This window comes from Spodoptera frugiperda, chromosome 24 (genome assembly GCF_023101765.2).
Source record: "Spodoptera frugiperda isolate SF20-4 chromosome 24, AGI-APGP_CSIRO_Sfru_2.0, whole genome shotgun sequence".
In the NCBI taxonomy this organism is placed as follows: domain Eukaryota; kingdom Metazoa; phylum Arthropoda; class Insecta; order Lepidoptera; family Noctuidae; genus Spodoptera; species Spodoptera frugiperda.
In genome coordinates, this window is record NC_064235.1 from 3,914,461 (window position 1) to 3,934,289 (window position 19,829).

Sequence of the window (19,829 nt, forward strand, 5' to 3'; positions counted from 1 at the left end):
ATTAAATCATTTGTTACTAGCGACCCGCCCCAGCTTCACACGGGTGCAATGATGATATATTACGCATGTATTATACATATAAACCTTCCTCTTGAATCACTCTTATCTAACAATAAAAAAACCGCATCAAAATCCGTTGCGTAGTTTTAAAGATTTAAGCATACAAAGGGACATAGGGACTGAGAAAGCGACTTTGTTTTATACTATGTAGTGATTTCACTAGCATTTGCCCGCGACTTCCTTCGCGGGGAATAATGGTATCTGGCAGAATTTGGAGATGCCACTTATTGCTTTGTCCAAGATCCAAGATCCAGCTCTTTATCAAATTTCATAAGGATAGTACCCATCCTCGGTCAAAAATAAATTATTACAACTTTTCAATACAATTAAATATAAAAAAAAATCACACACTCATTCATCAATTTGATGGACTATTTAATTTTCGATTTTTTCTAGCTAAATTTCTAGAAATAAGTCTGCTATTTGACGTCAAAAACTTATGACGTCATAACGCACTATTTCATACAAAGTTCATAGATAATATCGTTTTTGACGTTTCGAAAAAAGTATTGAATTTGACTAGTAGGAAAATAGCCTATTGATCCAGCCTTGGGCGATCCTATTTTGAGTGTCAGACTCTTTCTGACTAAAAACTAACCCGTTCCTACTCCTGCTTTTCGGGCTGGAGTCCCGGTAACCCGCTAGGCAGTCCGCAGCTATGGATTCAGTAGTTACTGCGGGACGCGTGACGGAACGAACCTCCTCAAATCACGTGGATGATTTTCCCACTTTAAAAAAAAAGTCTATAACGGTTTTTTTATGAGACAAGCCGGTAATCGAGCAGACGTGTTACCTGATGGTAAGCAATCGCCGCCGCCCATAGACACTTGAAACACCAGAGGTGTTACAAGTGCGTTGCCGGCTTTTTGGGAGTTAGGAATTTAAGGGTTGTTGTTCGGGAATCGGGGATGGGGAAGATTGGGAAGGGGGTAATTGGGCCTCCGGTAACCTCACTCACACAACGAAACACAACGCAAGCGTTGTTTCACGTCGGTTTTCTGTGAGGCCGTGGTATCACTCCGGTCGAGCCGGCCAATTCGTGCCGAAGCATGGCTCTTCCACACTTAAGACTTGCATTGCACTTAAGGTTTGAATTGACTCGAGCGAAGCGATTGCAAAATTATGCAGAACAAAACCCTCAAGCCGAACCATGCCAAAGATGATATTTTTGTAAAGCGTTTTTATTTATAAGAAGTTTATTAAGTCCCAGGCAAATTACTTTCCGGAGCTGCGAACTACCTAGCGGGCTTACCGTGGCTCCGGCTTGAAAAGCAGGAGTAGGAACGGGGTGGTGTTTAGTCAGTAAGAGTCTGATACCTCTCGCCTCGCCCAAGGCGGGAGAAGTCATTGAAAAGCAGGAGTAGGAACGGGGTGGTGTTTAGTCAGTAAGAGTCTGACACTTCCTCTCGGCTCGCCCAAGGCGGGAGAAGTCATTGGATGATTTTACCCTCTCAAAAAGGTACATACTAGTTTAGACTGTTGCGACCTTAATAAATAAATATGTTTGCCTCGTAGTAACAATTCTGCCGGTACCTCTGTAAAGTCCCTGCGGTGTAGGTATTTATGACAGGTTACCTACGTGCACTGCACTTTGTTGTAAACAGTCACAACGTGGGTTAGATCGGAAGGTTCACTCTTTTTTACTTATTTTTATTCTTAATTATTATGCTATCGGCTTACTCACGTAACTGTTTGATGAGGAACTCGACTAGTTTCTAGCCATGCTAGAGGCTCGTATTCATGAGCAGCATTCCGCGACACATGACGCGGCGATTGTCGCGCTGCTACTGTTTTATTACTGCTATTTCATTCTTACAAGACATCGATTTATTTTAATTATTCCTAAATTAGGCATTTTTGAAACGTCAAATTGAATTGTCCGACAGCGAAGCTAGTTGCTCTTTCCAAAGTGTAGCTACGAATGGAAATGGAATAGGGGTATCTAAAATAGATAGTAGCCGATTCTCAGACCTCAGTAGGTCTTTTCAGGACCAATGACTTTCTCAGGACCGTTTTACAGATTTTTACCAAATTTTATATGCGTATTCAGTGAATACGCATAAAATCTGTAAAGCGGTAACTAACATTGTGATATGGAAATTTAATACATTATAAAGCGTAGTAAGCGGAAAAAAAATGATAATTAACGACATCACATTAGAAACCTAACATCTCACCACATATCACCAAGGGGGAGGGGGGGTGGATCAAAAAATCGTTAAAAAGTCTTCACACGATTAATGGGCGGCCCATAACGTTATCGATCCAAGTGGGCCTTCTGCCATCAACACTTTTCCTTAAAAAACTGAATCATTTCTCAGATCGTATATAAGCTGTGGCAGCAGGCGCCATTGTCGTAGTGTTCCCGCCATCTCACAGCGACAGAGGTCGGTACCAAAAAGTTTTATTTATTTTAATATTTCTTTACAATTAGTTTATTTACAAAATATTATATTTCTCAAATAAAATGTCTTAATATCAGAAATATATAAAAATTCCAAAAATAAAATAAGAATCTGATAGTTATTTACACCTATCAGATTTTTCTTATTATAATTCAGTCAATTTCATTTATTCATATTTGAATCCTTTTTCATGAACTTCGTTTAATTTTTTTTTTAAATAAATGGTAGGTATTTTTTATTTTTCTTATGAATTTAAGTTTCGCTTCGGTAAAAATTGTATTGAAATTCATTCTGTAGATATAATATGTATACGTAATTATTACCTGCAGAACATTGCATAAACTAGAAATGATAAACAAAACTTAGGTATCTAACTTCACCTATATTAATATTTCGTGAACAAGAATTTTCTTAATTTTTCAGAACATGTCAGCAATGAAGAGCGTAATTTTGGCCGCGTGCATAGTTTTATGTAAGTACACATCACACCTTTTAATTCTCGAAGAGGTAGGTGGCCCGACTTAAACCTCCGGGCCACCACATTATCAAAAAAACTAGCTGACCCGGCAAACTTCGTACCGCCTCAAAATTTGTTTCTCACCTTTAAACCTTCCCTAGACTTCTACAAATAATTTAAGAGCAAAATTTGCCAAATCGGTCCAGCCGTTCTCTAGTTTTAGCGAGAATAACGAACAGCAATTTACTTACTTATAGATAATATGTTTTCCTTCTAACCTTACCTACCTAAAATAAAAAAACGGTATAACAATTTTTGCCCCATCTATAGGCACGGCCCAACCCATACGTTTGTCAGAGTCTAAATAATCTTGGAAAGTACATATAACTCGAAAAAAGTCACATTGGTACTTGCCATTGGTAGGTTTCGAACCCCCTTATGTATTAAACCTCTGGGCCACCACGACATTAAAAAACTATAAGAGTTCCGTTTTTTGGTCATTTGGCTACGGACCCTAAAAATATGGTTTCCTTCTAACCTTTCCTACCTAAAATTGTAACAATTCTTGCCCCATTTATAGGCACGGCTCAACCCATAGAGAAATCGGAGGCGAAGCTCCCTGTCTTGAAGGCGCAACCTGCTGAAGTGCTGTTCAAAGCCGACAATTACTCCACCGTACTCCTGGAGTGCACCACTGAAGGAAAGGAGAAAGATGTCAAGTTAGTAAACACAAAGAATATATATTTTTAATAGTATAAGCTGGTAAACGAGCAGACGGATCACCTGATGGTAAGCAATCGCCACTGCCCATGGGCACTTGAAACACCGGAGGCGTTACAAGTACGATGCCAGCGTTTTAGGGTGTTAGGAATTTAAGAGTTGTTGGGGAATCGGGGATTGGGAAGATTGGGAACGGGGGTATTTGGGCCTCCGGTAATGTCACTCACACAACGCAAGCGTTGTTTCACACCGGTTTTCGGTGAGGCCGTGGTATAACACCGGTAAATCCGGCCCATTCGTGCCGAAGCATGGCTCTCCTACACTCAAACATTTTTTTCTATCGTTATACATAATCAACAGCTCGTGGAAGTTCACTGTTGGACTGTGGCCTTTCTCTACACTACATAGGTACTACAGAACGTCCACAACTCCGAGTTGTTCTTGTTTCTATTCCCTATGTTCATCATCGAAATCAGCATAAAAATCGCTACGGTACTTATCATAATAGTTTTTATCCTTGTCATAAACTAGTATGACGACGATTACAGTGTATTAATAAAAAAAACTACCTACGAATAAAATATAGGTACCTACGGTCAAGCGAAAGAGATAGGTAAATGGTAGGTAAAAAAAAGATATAAACCCATTCATACAAGGAAATTGCATAAGTTATCCTTATTAATAAATAAATAAAATGTCTTATATACATATAAAAAACCGCAATTACTTAAGTTCACTTAACAATCATTCATTTTAAGGAAAACCGACAACTTACTCACTTGTTTACAAAACAATAAAATATGTACCTATTTAATATTCATTCATAAACTGCAGCATACATTTTTTTATGGTAATAAGCTGGTAAACAATCGCCGCCGTCCATAGATACCTGAATCACCAGAGGCGTTACAAGTGCGTTGCCGGCCATTTGGGGGTTAGGAATTTAAGGGTTGTTGGGGAATCGGGGATAGGGAAGGGAGTAATTGGATTTCCGGTAATCTCACTCACACAACGCAAGCGTTGTTTCACGTCGGTTTTCTGTGGGGCCGTGGTATCACTCCGGTCGAGCCGGCCCATTCGTGCCAAAGCATGGCTTTCCCACACTTACATATATGTATAGTTTGTCAATCTGCGTCAGTAGTGACAGAAATGTCCTTGAAATTACGTTTATGATATAACTAGCGTTTGCCAGCGGCTTCATCCGCGTTCTCGTGGGATAAAAAGTGGCATAATATGTATTAGTATAGGTAGACCTTTAATATACCCCTGTTCCAAATATTATCTGGATTTCTTCAGCTGTTTTGACGTGAAGGTGTAACAAACAAACAAACATTGTTTAGAAGCATACAAACTTTCGCATTTATAAAATTAGTAGGATACAATCGTAGAGCAACGCGGGCCTCCTCCGTACGAGGCCCGCGTTGCTCTATGGAAACAATACATCATCATCACTAGCCTAGGTACATTGTTTACCAAGACGCGGTCTCCAGTCTCCACTCCCGAAAACGTCTACGCATTCCATCTATAATATTATAGTACTCTATGGCTTAATGTTCGTCGGTCCCTCAACAAATATTAGTGGCCCACTGTCACTTTAGCTTGCTAATTCAAAGTAGACTAATAAATAAAATTGGAGTGTCTGTTTGTAATACTGACATAACCGTCCGTAATTAACGCGAGCGAAGCAAGTAATCAGCAAGTAATTTGTATTATTGGTCCCATTTTAAAAAGAAGGCAAGACAAAATTAGGATCAATTGAACACATAATGAGTCAATTATTATGACTTCTCTGATAACATAATAATTAATTTAGTATGTCTCACAAAAGTTATAATAAAACATAATGAGTCTTTTATAATTAAATCTACATCACAATTCACAACTAACACGACATTCCAGATACACCTGGCTGAAGAACGGCAAACCTTTCGACTGGGAGAAGGCTGGACACATCGCCCAACGGCCAGGAGAAGGCAGCATCATGTTCTTCAACCCTAAACCAGAAGACGAAGGGAAATACCAATGCCTGGTCGAAACACCAGCCGGAACTGCCAGTACACGCCAGATCCAACTAAAGCGCGCTTTCATCAACACCCCACAAATAAAAACCCAGGAACACACTCCAGTTGAAGGAAAACCGTTCAAATTGGACTGCCCTATTCCAGAATCTTACCCAAAACCGAAAATAGTCTGGAAGACCCAACTTCGCTCGGATCCAAGTATCGTCGAAGAGTTTTTGAGCCGCAGAATCACTTTATCTCCTGATGGCACGCTTTGGTTTTCGAATGTAACCGAATCTGACATCAGTCCCAGCTTCAAATATGTCTGCTTCGCCCAAACTCCTGCTTCTGGTGAGGATGTGGTATTGGCTGAACATTTCTTGAAGGCTTTGGTGCAAGATAAGGGTCCTAAGGATGGCGAGCTGACTCCTCAGTATGTTAGCAACGATATGGTAGCTAAGACTGGTGACGTCACTATGTTCTACTGCATCTATGGTGGAACGTGAGTATTTTGTTTCATTTTTATTCCTTTTGAGTCTTGAATTTTATGGCCCCATTAAGTAAAATACATACAAGTGCATATTACGGCACGTAATGGCGCTATACAATGTACACCCATTTTTCACCATTTGTGTTATAAGTCCCAAGTAATAGGGGGTGAGCCTATTGCCATATACTGAGTACAATTCCAGACTTCGCGCTACTACTGAAAAATCTTCGAAAAACCGAAAAAAGCCCGGTTATACTTAGGTCAACCCGGGAATCGAACCCGAGACCTCTTGTCCAGGAGTCGCACTTATGACGACTCAACCAACGAGACAATCGAGTTCTTTTTTATTTTTTTTAACGTTGGTAAATCTGCGTTTTGCTACCAACCCGCTTACTGCCAGGACGGCGAAGCGAAGATGTTGCACACAGACTTAGTACCTGTTCACTCTGACCTTGAAAAGACCCGGGTTGTATTAGAGTGTAGGAGGTATTGTTGGAGTAAATAAAACACAATTATTTAAGTATTACGATGATATGCCTTCAACGTCTTCGTTAAGTAAACTTACTATAATGTTTAGAATAACAATCAGAAGTACTGTTAAAGTAATTGTTACACAGACGTGTAGAACATTTGCAACTACCCAGTGAATACAGAAAGAGAAAAATGATCCGATAGAGTCTATGATAAAAACCATTGTTGGCTGTATGCAGTATCGTCTTCGTCTATTCAGGAATCTGACAGTTGTTTATGGTAATGTTGAAATGGCTTTTGGCGCGAATATTGACATTTTGCAGTCCATAGATGTGGTGGATTGTAGTTATTTTAAAGCTAAAAATAAGGAGAGACAAAATATTAATTTCAAATATATCTTTATTAAATAACTAGCGACCCGCCCCAGCTTCGCATGGGTGCAATGGTTATATATTACGCATGTATTACACATATAAACCTTCCCCTTAAATCACTATATCTATTGAAAAACCGCATTAAAATCCGTTGCGTAGGTTTACAGATTTAAGCAAACAAAGGGACTTAGGGACAGAGAAAGCGACTTTGTTTTATACTATGTAGTGATATGGCATGTAGATTGAGCGCTGCTGAGCCTAAATTACTCACTTATTTTTGAAGAATTCTCATAATACTTTTCTGTGAATGATCTTGGATTCGAGTTCGCTACCACTTGCTCGGTAGTCGTGCTTATGATGACCAGTTAAGCAATTACTTTTATTACGTCATTTTATTCCAAGTATATGGCAATAAAGTTCCATGTCAATCAGTATTCCGGCACTTAAGTATTTATAGCTAAATTAATGCTTTGTTTCTACATATTGAGTGTTTATTATCTTTTTAATAGAAAAAACACATAAAAATGCTCAATATTTCTATGTAAATAACTCGAGTTTTCAATGATAAAAACGTTATTTTTTACGTTGACATCTGTTAATTTTGAATGCCATTGCGGTTTTTTGTAGATTAAATAGAAAATGTTTAAAAAAAAGGTATGATTTTCTCTTTGACTATTGGGTGTAAAATCTGCTTTCTTACATAGTAAATTCGCGTTTCAGATTTTAAATCATTTTAGATTAAGTTTTACAAAAAAATGTTTATAATGCTCAAATGTCATCATTCTTTATTAGTTCAGACTGCATTTTGATCCAGTGTCATTCATTTCACTACAGGAAATTTCTATCCGTGATTTATCGTACATGCATTATTAATAGAGAAAAGCTACTAGTTTCGAGTCACAGAGAGACTCTTCATCATCCCGCAGCCTTTTTCCTTATGGGTGACGACAAACAGTCATAACTTTTGTATTCTCTATTCCAGTCCTCTAGGCTTCGTAACCTGGTACAAGGATGGAAAGGAAATTGATGCCAAGCCAGGAGACAGAGTAACAGACCACAACCGCACCAGTGGCAAGAGGCTGCTCATCAAGGAGACTCTACTGGAAGACCAGGGAGAGTACAAGTGCGTGGTTGGCAATGGAGTTGGCAAGAAACAAACTCACACCATGAAGTTGACTGTTGTCAGTAAGTATTTATTTTTTGTATGGAATAGGAGGCAAATGAGCAGATGGGGCATCTGATGGTAAGCGATCAGCGCCGCCCATGGACACTTGCAACACCAGATGAGTCACAGGTGTGTTGTCGACCATTTAAAAGGGTTCGTAAATACCGGTTTAAAAAAAATATCTTGGACAGTACTAGTGCAACCTGGAATCCAGGTAATGATGTGAATATTAGTAGATTTTCAACTTTACCTTTTTGTAATAAAAGTGTTTTGGCCTTTTTACTTCAACTGCTTCAGCTTGAAAGAAAACGGGATTTCTGTCCAAAATGCCGAAAAATATTATATTACGCCAGTTTGGCAAATTACAGCAGAGCATTTAATAAAGGTCTTTAATTTATAATTCACAAAATATTTAATAATTTACAGGTGCTCCAAAACTCTCAAAGTCAGCGGAAAAGCAGATCAACGTGAAAGAAGGTCAAGATGTCGCCATTCCCTGCCAAGTTACCGGTTTGCCGGAGCCTAAGGTGTCTTGGACATACAACGCCAAGTCTCTAGGCGAGAGGGCAATTTACAAAGATGGTGTTTTGACCATCAAGAACGCCAAAAAAGGCGATACTGGCTATTACGGATGCAAAGCCGAAAATGAACACGGAGATTTGTACTCCGAAACTTTAGTCCATGTCGCTTAGACTGTTATAAAGACTAAAAGTACTAATACCTAGTTATAAGACCAAAGTTATGTGATTCAATTTACTTAATTCATAAAATAAAAGTTGTAAGCATAATTTCATGTATTTTATTTCCATCTATACTCGTTTAAATTAAAATCATCGCAGAAAATAATAATTCCATAAAGACTTAGTGTCAAAACCTAAATATTTGACATTGACTTTGACAATGAATCGAATCTGACATGACTGACAATGACATTCAAATGACAACGCGTATAACCTCAGTTTTTGAATAGAAAATTTCAAAACAATAGGAAAATATAATTAAAAACATGTTTTTCTTCTATTTATTAAGTTTGTTGTCGCTAGCCGTGCAGGCTACATTCATTACTTTATCAATTGGTAAGTCCCGCCTTTATTTTTAATTGGAAAACCCAATTTAATTTATAATTTGCGAAAAATCTAATTTTGTGCGATAATTTTCAGAATGCACAGGATTAATTGATTATTTTCTCTATAATATTAACTTTTGCACTACAACCGACAATTCTTTTAACAAATCCTTTGAAAATTGGACTTAAATCGATAATGAAAGAAATTAAAAAATATATATTTAAAAAAAACGCAGAATCATTGGTCATTATGTATTCTGAATTTAAATAGAGGTAAAGACCCAATTTAAATTTGTTTATCAATGTGCCGTATGTATTAAAAGAAACAATTGCTTAGAATTTTTTTACTAAAAAATTATTTAGCCAAACAATCTTTGGCAAGATTCCAATAAAATATTGGCATTAAATATAATTAAATATGTTAATTGCACATTCATATTATCGTATGTTTATGCATTCTAATTATAAGTATGTAAACAAAAGAGCATGCATGAAAAGATTGATGATTGTTGATGAAGCGAAAGATGTATGTAAGATTCATAGCAATTGACTCATTCTTCTCCATAGGAATCTACACTATGAAACAAGCAAATAGCTTCACTAGAAGACTTATTGTTATATTTGCTTTGAAGTTCAAACATGCCTTCCCGGTCTATTTGAAATAAATATTTGACTACCTAGTCTCTGCCTACCCCCATGTGAGACAACTCTGATGTTCGAGCTGTTTGCCCATACACTGAGATGTGTTTATTATATGTAGTAAGTTGTTAACGAAGATGGAATGTTCACAGAAATTAAAATACTGTTTTAATATTCATTCTTGAAGAGATTATTTATTGTACAAAATTTAATAATAAATGTTGCTGATTGGCTGCTCGAAGTCAAAGTCAAAGTCAAATCATTTATTCCAATTAATCCATATACTTAGGTACTTTTGAAATGTCAACAAAGAAAGAAATAAACAATAGTCTGTCAGTCTGTCTGTCAGTGAAGCTAGGTGCTCGTTCCAAAGTGTAGCTTCGAATGGAGAAGAATGAGCAAGAAACTCCATTTGATTAAACCAACCAAGCAGAGCGCTAAATACTCTCCTACTAAGAGCAAACTCGTACTAAGAGTTCTGGAGGGCTATTCTAATTCAACGAAAAACGAAGTTTCGTCCGAAACTTCGTAGATTTCATACTACAATTCCATTTATTGCGAACTTTCGGGACCAAAAGTTAACGAATGAAATGAAAATAAATAAATAGGTTTTGATTTGAAATTAAAAATAATACATTATTTTAAGTAATTCGATTAGTAAATCAATAAAACTTACGGCCAAAGATAAAACGAAACTTTGCATTCGAGAACCGGAGTAGCCCTACTGTTTTAAAGAAACCTTTCAGGAAAAACGAATGTGTTTTGTTTTCAGCGGCGGGCCTGTACTATTTAGCTGAATTAGTAGAGGAGTACACTGTGATGGCTAAATATATAATCACATGGACTGTTATAGTGAGTATCATACATTATGAAAACCTTTCTATTTTTAAGGTTTTCCCACCTTTATTTAAGTAGAAGTACCTACAGTGTGGTAGAGCCATGTTTCGGTACAAATGAGCTAACCGGAATGAAACCACGGCCTTACAGAAAACTGACGTGAAATAACAACTTTCAACGCGTTGTATTGCGTCGAGTGAGACCCATCCTTTTTTTTAAATAGCTTAGCTTACTCCGTTTCTACCAGGGCTATGCTATGTGTACCAATGAATATGATTGGTGCAAGGCAACCGCATCCACAGCAACATAAATATCATAGCACATCTCTGGTGGAAAAGCACCCTAACTAAGTGTGTGCGATAAAAATAACTTATTTCTTACTTTCCACGTTTTTAATGGTCCAACTAAACCTAATATTATATATTACATACATACATATCGTCACGCCTTTAATCCCCGAAAGGAAAGGCAGAGGTGCACATTTGTGCTCATTACACCCATTTTTTACAATTTATGTTGTAAGTTCCATGTAATAGGTGGTGAGCCTATTGCCACATACCGGGCACATTTCCAAACTCCGTGCTACTACTAAGAAATTTTCGAAAATCCGAAAATAGCCCAGCAATAATTTGCCCGACCCGGGAATCGAACCGGAGACCCCTTGTCCGGCAGTCGCACTTGCGACCACTCGACCAAAGAGGCAGTGTTATATAGTATGTATTATGTAATGAAATCTTTATATAATAATTCTTCTGTAAGTGTGTATGTCACTGAACTTCTCTTAAACGAGTGGACCGATTTTGATGAAATTTTTTGTACCTGTTCAAGGGGATCTGAGAATGGTTTAGATTCACAATTTTTCAGCTGGACATGATTTTTTGATTAATTTTTAATTTATCAGTACCGTAGTTGTTGATTTTGGAAGTTTTACATTGGATCGACAGACGGCGCTACCATCGCAGTGTCAAATATTAATGACGTTAGATATTGTCATAACATTTGAATAACAATTTTTATCAAACTTTTCCAGAAAGTTTTAGCTTATTAAAAAAATTAAAAATTCAAATTAAAGACGTGTAGACAGGACAACGTCTGTCGGGTCCGCTAGTTAATAATAAACCATTTACTCCAGGGCACAGGATCCATATAGGGCTGCTGATCTTCGAGGATATCCCTCTATACCTGAACGCCCTAGGTCTCGTCCAGCAAGTGTTCCACATGCTGCTACTGAAAGACTTCCCAGTGGTCCGGATAACCAGTGTCACGTTTGTCGCCGCCGTCCTCACGCTGGTATTGCATCATTATCTGGCGTTCAAGTTCTTTGGTACCGTGTTTTACACTTTTTCAGAGGTACGTATATTTTTACTAGCTTCTGCCCGCGACTCCGTCAGCGGAAAATTAAAAAAATAGAGTTGTACTACCCCTAACATCTAGGAGGATGAAAAATAGATGTTGGCCGATTCTCATAGATACCGGATAAGCACAAAAAATTTCATCAAAATCAGTCAAGCCGTTTCGGAGGAGTATGGCAACGAAAACTGTGACACGAGAATTTTATATATTAGATAATATTGATTAAGTATTCCATGTTTAAGTTCACGACTACGACTGCATGGTTGGTGCGGTGGCGGGGCAACTGACTGCCGCGTAACGTGTCGCGGTTTCGATTCCCGCACGGAGCAACTGTTTGTGTGCTCCACAAATTGTTGTTTCGGGTCTGGGTGTAAAGTGTATATGAATTTGTATGTTTGTAGACGCATCCACGACACATGAGAAAATCCTAACGTGGGCAACATAAAAAGATTAGATTTAGATTTGGATTTCAGCCATGATCGTCCCACTGCAGGGAAAAGGCCTCCCTACCTTCCTTCCACTCCTCTCTGTTTAAAGCTTCTTCTTTCCTTTTAACGTGGGCAACGTAAAAAAAATAAACAAAAACCAAATTAGATAATGACTTAATGAAAGAGGTTGATTAATGTAGATTTTTTTTGTGGTATAAGCCGGTAAACGATCGGTCGGATCACGTGCCATAAATTGCACCTCTACCTCTTCGGGGATTAAAGGCGTGATGATTTGAATGTATGTATGTATTATTGATACATTGCAGGTGCTATCATACTTCACGCTGTGTCTGTGGGTGGTGCCGTTCGCGCTGTTTGTCTCGCTGTCCGCCAACGACTACGTGCTACCCACCACCGGGGAGAAACAACCTTTATTGTTGGGTAAGTTATATACGATACTAGCCACTTCAGCGTGCGTCATAGCGTGATGTTTTATAGCCTATACCCTTCCTCGATAAATGCACTATTCAACACAAAAAGAATTATTCAAATCGGACCAGTAGTTCCGGAGATTAGCTCGTTCAAACAAACAAACTCTTCAGCTTTATAATATTATTCAGCTTTATAATATTATATTACTAGATACTTCCGCGCGGTTTCACCCGCTCTGCTTGGCTCCTATTGGCTACAGCGTGATGTTTTATAGCCTATAGCCTTCCTCGATAAATGCACTATTCAACGCAAAAATAATTATTCAAATCGGACCAGTAGTTCCGGAGATTAGCGCGTTCAAACAAACAATCAAACAAACTCTTCAGCTTTATAATATTAAGTATAGTAAATATTAAGTATAGTATAGATACTTACATATATACCGTATGGGGAAACCTCTTATGACTTAATTTAAACCACATATTTGTTATCATCTTGGCTGAAAATATACGAAAAATTAGCGAAATAGGCCCAGTAGTTAAGCCAAAAAGTGCATTATTCTCTTTGAGCTAATTTGAACACTCTTTACAAATACGGCATTGCAACAGCCGCGCCACATGTCCGTAACATTCCTAGACAACCTATAACATTACAGCTCTTCTGTGATCAAGGAACATGGAGCTGTTCATACAGAATTTAATACTTGATTTTTTTTGCCAAAAATGCTGTTATTTATTTGAAGTAAATTATTACGAAAAGAAAAAAAATCTATACTATCTATACTATACTAATATTATAAAGCTGAAGAGTTTGTTTGTTTGATTGTTTGTTTGAACACGCTAATCTCCAGAACTACTGGTCCGATTTAAATAATTCTTTTTGTGTTGAATAGTGCATTTATCGAGCAAGGCTATAAAACATCACGCTATAACCAATAGGAGCCCAGCAGAGCGGGTGAAACCGCGCGGAAGTAGCTATCACTACATAGTATAAAACAAAGTCGCTTTTTCTGTCATGTTGTATGTCCCTATGAACGCTTAAATCTTTAAAACTACGCAACGGATTTTGATGCGGTTTTTTTTAATAGATAGAGTAACTCATGAGGAAGGTTTTTATGTATAATACAGGTATGTATAATATATCACCATTGCACCCATGCGAAGCTGGGGCGGGTCGCTAGTAATATATAAAATACTTAATTAATTTAATTATTTATTCCATTCGTGCCGAAGCATGGCCTTATTAAAATTAAATTTGTATTTTTTGTTCACAGGTGACAATAACGTTTTGACAGATTATTTGGCGCGAAAGTCGAAGAAGTATAGTCTGCTGTCATTCTTCAGTTTCGCTAAGGACTCCATATTGCCGCAGCGTAGTAAGAAGGCATTTTAATACAAATAGTAATTATTTATTCAATATCTATACATATTTAGCTAAAATTAATGTCCTATATGCCGTTTTCAACAACCTAAACTATCTCTTAACTTAAGAGTTACTTAATGTGACGTAGCACCTAAACTAACACCTTACTTATAGTGTTACGTGTCACTTATAGGTTGATGAAAAATGTCGGTAAATGTCACTTATAGGGTGACTGGTAATTAGTGAACGATATTTAAACACGTGATTGTACTCATGATTACAAACAACTTTCCCATAGACATACTTTTTTGTATACTCATATTAGTTTTATTTTTGTTAAAATAACAAAATTTCATTAGTATGCGCGCAGCTGATCATGCGTAAGCACGCGCGCGCGAATATTTGTTGTTTTGTTATTGTGATAAAAATAAAACCAATGAGTATACAAAAATAGTTTCTATGGGAAAGTTGTTTGTAATCATGAGAACAATCACGTGTTTAAATATCGTTCACTAATTACCTATCATTCTATATAACGCGACGTCTTGTGTGAGCGAACTAGACGTGAAGGCGATGCGGTGCAGCGTGGCGCGATCAATTGGCTTAAAGTTTTCTAGCGAACTATACGTTGTGCCGTCACGTTTTTGTTTATAATGTCGAAAACAGAAACAAAACGAAACGATTCACATGCACGTAGGACATAGCCGCCGCGTCACACCGCACCGCTTCGCGTTCGCTTCTAGATCGCTCACGCAAGACGTCGCGTTAGCTTAGGGGTTACTTAAAATTTAGGAGAGGTTGGTGGGAACGGACATCGTCATGTTTGAAATTCTCTGTTCTTAATAAGAGGGATGATGACGCCGTTGTTTTTAACTGACTTCCCGAAAGGAGGTTCCCAATTCGGTCGTTCTATCGGTCAGTTCTCTAGTTGTTCTATTTGCTCGTTCCAAACTGTAGATTCCTATGGAGAAGAACGAGCAAGAAACTCCTATAGTAATGTATGAAACTAGAGTTTGCAACATGCATATGTTGCTAACTCTAGTTTCATAGGAGTTTATACGATACTTAGACCAAAATCGATGTGAAATGTATATATAGGGTGACTGGTAATTAGTGAACGATATTTAAACACGTAATTGTACTCATGATTACAAACGACTTTCCCAAAATTTTATTAGCATTTCACATCGGTCTTGTTGAAAATGTAGTATATCTACGTACATCTTTGTCTACCCCTTCTAGATACTAGATAGCGTGATGTTATGTCAAAGTAAAATACGTAATTTATTTTTAATTAAGTTATATTATTTATTTTAATTTTATTTAAGTCGATTCTACATTTTGACGCGCGTGCGGCTTTCGCATGATCAGTTGTTAGCAGCGACACGTCCCCCCAATTATTGTAAGACTAGTAGGTATTTTAGAACTTTACGCGTGCGTGCTTTCTTCGGGAAAGTTGTTTGTAATCATGAGTACAATCACGTGTTTAAATATCGTTCACTAATTACCTGTCACCCTATAGAGTTGCCATTTTCGGACACCTTTCGTTGGCCAGACTCTATACACAGATCATGCATTGGACTCGCCTTCTATTACATGGGACTCATAACATAACTGGTGAGAAGTGGGTGTTACATTGTATATGTGCGGCTCTGTACACCTTTTCTGAATAAAAGGCGTGATGTTTTTATAACTCATACTAATATTGTAAATGTGAAAGTTTGTGAGGACGTCAGAGGTGGATTAAATCTAGAGAGCGCCCTAAGCAAGCAACACAGGCGTCACCAATAGGTATGATGACGAGGTATGATAATTAAAAATCTATTCAGTCCGTCAGTTACGTAATGAACAAATATTAGACATGTGTCTTTTTATTTTGTCTTATAAAATAACAATACTTATGAAAGTTTAAGAGTAAGAGCAAATACGTCATTTCTAATTATAAAATGTACCTAGAAGTAACGTCACGCGATATTTCAAATCGATATATCTTCGATAATTTGTTTTACAAATAAAATAAAAAATACGTGTGTAATATTTTTAAATAATCTACTAGGCGGACATTTAAATTTAAATTAGTCATCTACCCTATTTTATTTGACAGCCATCTCTCTCTGTTCACAAGCGCGTCTCGCAGCGCCCCTCTGTAACCTGGCGCCCCAGGCATTTGTCTAGTTTGTATTAGGTATAATACGGCTCTGGACAATGTATGGATATTACTGTTTCACTCAAATACTGCAGAATGAATCTGGAATACTCGTAAACCTGTTTAATATCTGTCACAATTCACAACTATACGAGATTATTACCTATTATCAATTTTAATTACCTACATCTACATAATATAAAATAACATAGCAAAAGAACTTAGTTTCTTTCTCCCAATCATATTATTGATTTTTTTTACATATGACAGTTTTACCAGCTGCCCTTAAACCATCTCTTAAACTAAGAGTTACTTAATGTGAAGAAGAACTAAACGATAGTTGGGCCATTACAAACGTGTGAGAAATCGGATCTCATCTCATCAGGTGCAACTGAACATTAACTTAGAAGTGGTTAGGCGCATGCGACCACCACTGTACTTAGAGAAACGAGGCTAAATGGAGATGGAGAATGAAAGGCGTGATTGTATATATTATAATGTTTTTTATACTGTTTTTTAAAATAGTTGAAGTTATTTAAAATGCACATTCAGTCAAGTTATCTGGGGGCACGGTAGTGGCCCCGCCAAGTCGAGTAAAAGCGGCACGGCCGTACCATTTAGTATACCGTTCAGCTGTATACTGAATAAATTGACTGATTGGATACATGTTTTGACTCAATTATACCAAAACGCATGGACAGATTTGAATGTAACTTTACACAGAGATGAATTATAGTCTGGAATATTACATGGACTTACCTTTATTATCGAGCAAGCCAAGCCACTGGCTAAAGCCAGTATTGTGTCATGTACTTTTGAAAGATCTTCAGATTTTAAGTAACTTTTTTTACTATTAGGATAAATTCTCTTTTATAAAATTTTTAAATTGTGACTTAAATTGAATATCAAAATTTTTTGTTAGTGAAATTTTAAATTATAATAAGTACTTTGGTCAAATAGTCTTAAATAAATGTTACTGCCAAACTTTAAGACTCATGGCCGCACTCAGAGACATTTAATGATTACTTAAACTATTCCTTAGTAACGATTTTGTTCCGAAAACAATTGCTGAGGACTGGGTTAAGTAACCATTAAATGACTCTGAGTACGGCAGTCAGATTCACTTCTCAAGTGAGTCGAAGGTATAATTAAGGTTTCCTATATTTTAATGGTGAGAAATTGTCGTTTCTTTTAATATATGGTCCTCTGGGGCCCAGTAGGGCTGATGCCTGATCCGGAGCTGCGGACTACCTAGCGGGTTTACCGAGGCTCCGGCTCGAAAAACAGGAGTAGGAACGGGGTGGTTTTTAGTCAGTAACGCCCGAATACTCAAACGCAACTCAATTTTAAGTTGTACTTAAATATCGTGCTATCTCTGTCATTTTATAAAGAATTGATAGTGACAGAACTACATTTGAGAGCGTCTTAAAATTGAGTAGCGTTTGAGTATTCGGGCATAAGAGTCTGATATTCCCTCTCGCCTCGCCCAAGGCGGGAGAAGTCATTGTATGATTTTGTCCTCTTAAAAAATATGGTCTTCTGCCTTTTGAGGTTATGTATTGCAATTGTAATTCAGGTTAATAGAAAAAGACGTAATTAGCATTAATAAACTTATAAACTAATTTAATTTAAATGTTTTTTAATAGTTTGTGTAGCTGAATCGACCTCTGTGAAATAACTATTGTCAGAAATAGTAAAATATACGTCTTATTGCCGTAACTGATCGAGGTTGCTCGACTAATTTCAACTTCGCTTCCGAAAGTCGGTTTTATAAGCCCCAGTCACAGTTCGAAAGTAATCGAGCACTCTCGAACAGTTACGTGAGTCATATTTTTATTTAGTTAACTCTATTTTAATGTTATGTTGTACAAAATATAATAATTTGTATATAATTGGTGTAAATAGCAATGTATAAAGATTTGTGTTCGTGTTGAGTGATAATAAATGTACCCAATGTGAGTGTGAAACTTGTTTTATTTTAATAGACTGCTTTCTTACTTACTCTTTAGTCTCGGGTTCGATTCCCAGGTCGGGCAAAGTATTGCTGGGCTTTTTTCGGTGTTTCGAAAATTCCTCAGTAGTAGCACGGAGTCTGGAATTGTGTCCAGTATATGGCAAAAGGCTCATCCCCTATTACATGGGACTTATAACACAAATGGTGAAAAGTGGGTGTACATTGTATAGCGGCATTACGTGTCGTAATGTGCACATCTGCATATCACGTCGGGGGTAAAAAAGGCGTGATGTTGAGATCAAATGAAACAAACAAACAAACTCAGCAATAACTATATTTACATAATAATAATTGTATAAGGCAAATCTAATTCAACAGGAAACATTTTTTCTAGTATTATAATTATATCAATATTTTATAATAACTTTCGTGAGACATACTAAATTAATTATTATGTTATCGGCTTACTCAGCAGTACAGGCTCACCAGTAGCAGCGCGACATTCGCTGCGTCGTGTGTCGCGAATATGAGCCTCTAGTATGGCTTGAAACTAGTCGAGTTCCTCGTCAAACAGTTACGTAAGTAAGCTGATAACATAATAATTAATATCAATATTCATCTGAAATGTTAAAAACTTAACACGTTAAGACAAAAATGAGCATAAATCTAGACGATTTCGGAACTAAAGTAGCTATACTTATAGCGCATAAAATATTATAGTCCAGAGTTTCAAAAGACCTAGCGAATTACCGGGGCTCCGACTCAAAGCAGGAGTAGGAACGGGGTGGTTTTTAGTCAGTAAGAGTTCACACTTCCTCTCTCCTCACTCAGAGGGCTTGATACGAGTTTGATTTACGTTTATCGAGATCGAAACGAGAGTTTATTCAGTGCTCTGATTGGTTAGTTCATTCAGGTCGACCAATCTGCTTTCATCCATCCTTTCTACATGCCCAAACCATCGTCCATATTCGCTTTTCAATGCTTGTGACTGGGTAATTATTCAATAAAAACACAAAAGGTTACCGGTGTCATTATCCTCAATCAAAAGTTAACAAATTCTGCTGAATAAAACACAAATTTTGGTTTCAATGTATTAAACTGTGACACTGCTCTCAAATAATCCAATAAAAATAAGGATGATAATAAGCTACCACGATGCTGCGACACGGGAGGATAATGATTTGTAAAATAAAGTCATTCGAAGAAACACCCCACTGCATCGTCTTTCAAGCCACACCTTTCTCTAATAACACTATTTTTCACTCGATCACATGAAAATTTTCCTAGCTTATTAATGTGTAACTACCACAGTAAAAAGCAGGATGCAAATCCTGGTCCCACCTTCAATAGCTATGTGTGTTACATCATTGGATAGGTAATTTTGAGCTGAATAAAAGTTACTATGGCGCCAAGTTCCAAATCTTAGTCAGTTCAGAGTTATTCTTTATAAAAAAATTGTAATTTTATCAA

General features: G+C 37.2%; 2 protein-coding genes across 2 annotated transcripts; both read left to right on the forward strand.

Moving 5' to 3' along the window:
• Positions 1 to 2,335: 2,335 nt before the first annotated feature.
• On the forward strand, positions 2,336 to 8,930 carry LOC118278953 (hemolin). The gene is made up of 6 exons (XM_035598428.2): positions 2,336 to 2,447; positions 2,889 to 2,937; positions 3,503 to 3,641; positions 5,542 to 6,144; positions 7,960 to 8,162; positions 8,569 to 8,930. Exons 2-6 carry the CDS (start codon positions 2,892 to 2,894, stop codon positions 8,832 to 8,834), a joined length of 1,257 nt encoding a protein of 418 aa, XP_035454321.2. The 5' UTR covers positions 2,336 to 2,447; positions 2,889 to 2,891; the 3' UTR covers positions 8,835 to 8,930.
• A 128-nt stretch (positions 8,931 to 9,058) lies between these two features.
• Positions 9,059 to 14,554, forward strand: LOC118278976 (protein TEX261). Its single transcript, XM_050703842.1, has 5 exons — positions 9,059 to 9,218; positions 10,620 to 10,703; positions 11,817 to 12,034; positions 12,792 to 12,906; positions 14,171 to 14,554. Exons 1-5 carry the CDS (start codon positions 9,149 to 9,151, stop codon positions 14,287 to 14,289), a joined length of 606 nt encoding a protein of 201 aa, XP_050559799.1. The 5' UTR covers positions 9,059 to 9,148; the 3' UTR covers positions 14,290 to 14,554.
• The last annotated feature ends 5,275 nt before the right edge of the window (positions 14,555 to 19,829 follow it).

Bases quoted from the DNA above. Each gene is read 5' to 3' on its own strand.
- LOC118278953 (XM_035598428.2), top strand. From the start codon at position 2,892: ATGTCAGCAATGAAGAGCGTAATTTTGGCCGCGTGCATAGTTTTAT. The intron at 2,938-3,502 runs GTAAGTACACAT...CCCCATTTATAG, and splicing joins GGCCGCGTGCATAGTTTTAT to GCACGGCTCAACCCATAGAG. The intron at 6,145-7,959 runs GTGAGTATTTTG...TCTCTATTCCAG, and splicing joins TACTGCATCTATGGTGGAAC to TCCTCTAGGCTTCGTAACCT.
- LOC118278976 (XM_050703842.1), top strand. From the start codon at position 9,149: ATGTTTTTCTTCTATTTATTAAGTTTGTTGTCGCTAGCCGTGCAGGCT. The intron at 9,219-10,619 runs GTAAGTCCCGCC...TTTTGTTTTCAG, and splicing joins ATTCATTACTTTATCAATTG to CGGCGGGCCTGTACTATTTA. The intron at 12,035-12,791 runs GTACGTATATTT...GATACATTGCAG, and splicing joins TGTTTTACACTTTTTCAGAG to GTGCTATCATACTTCACGCT.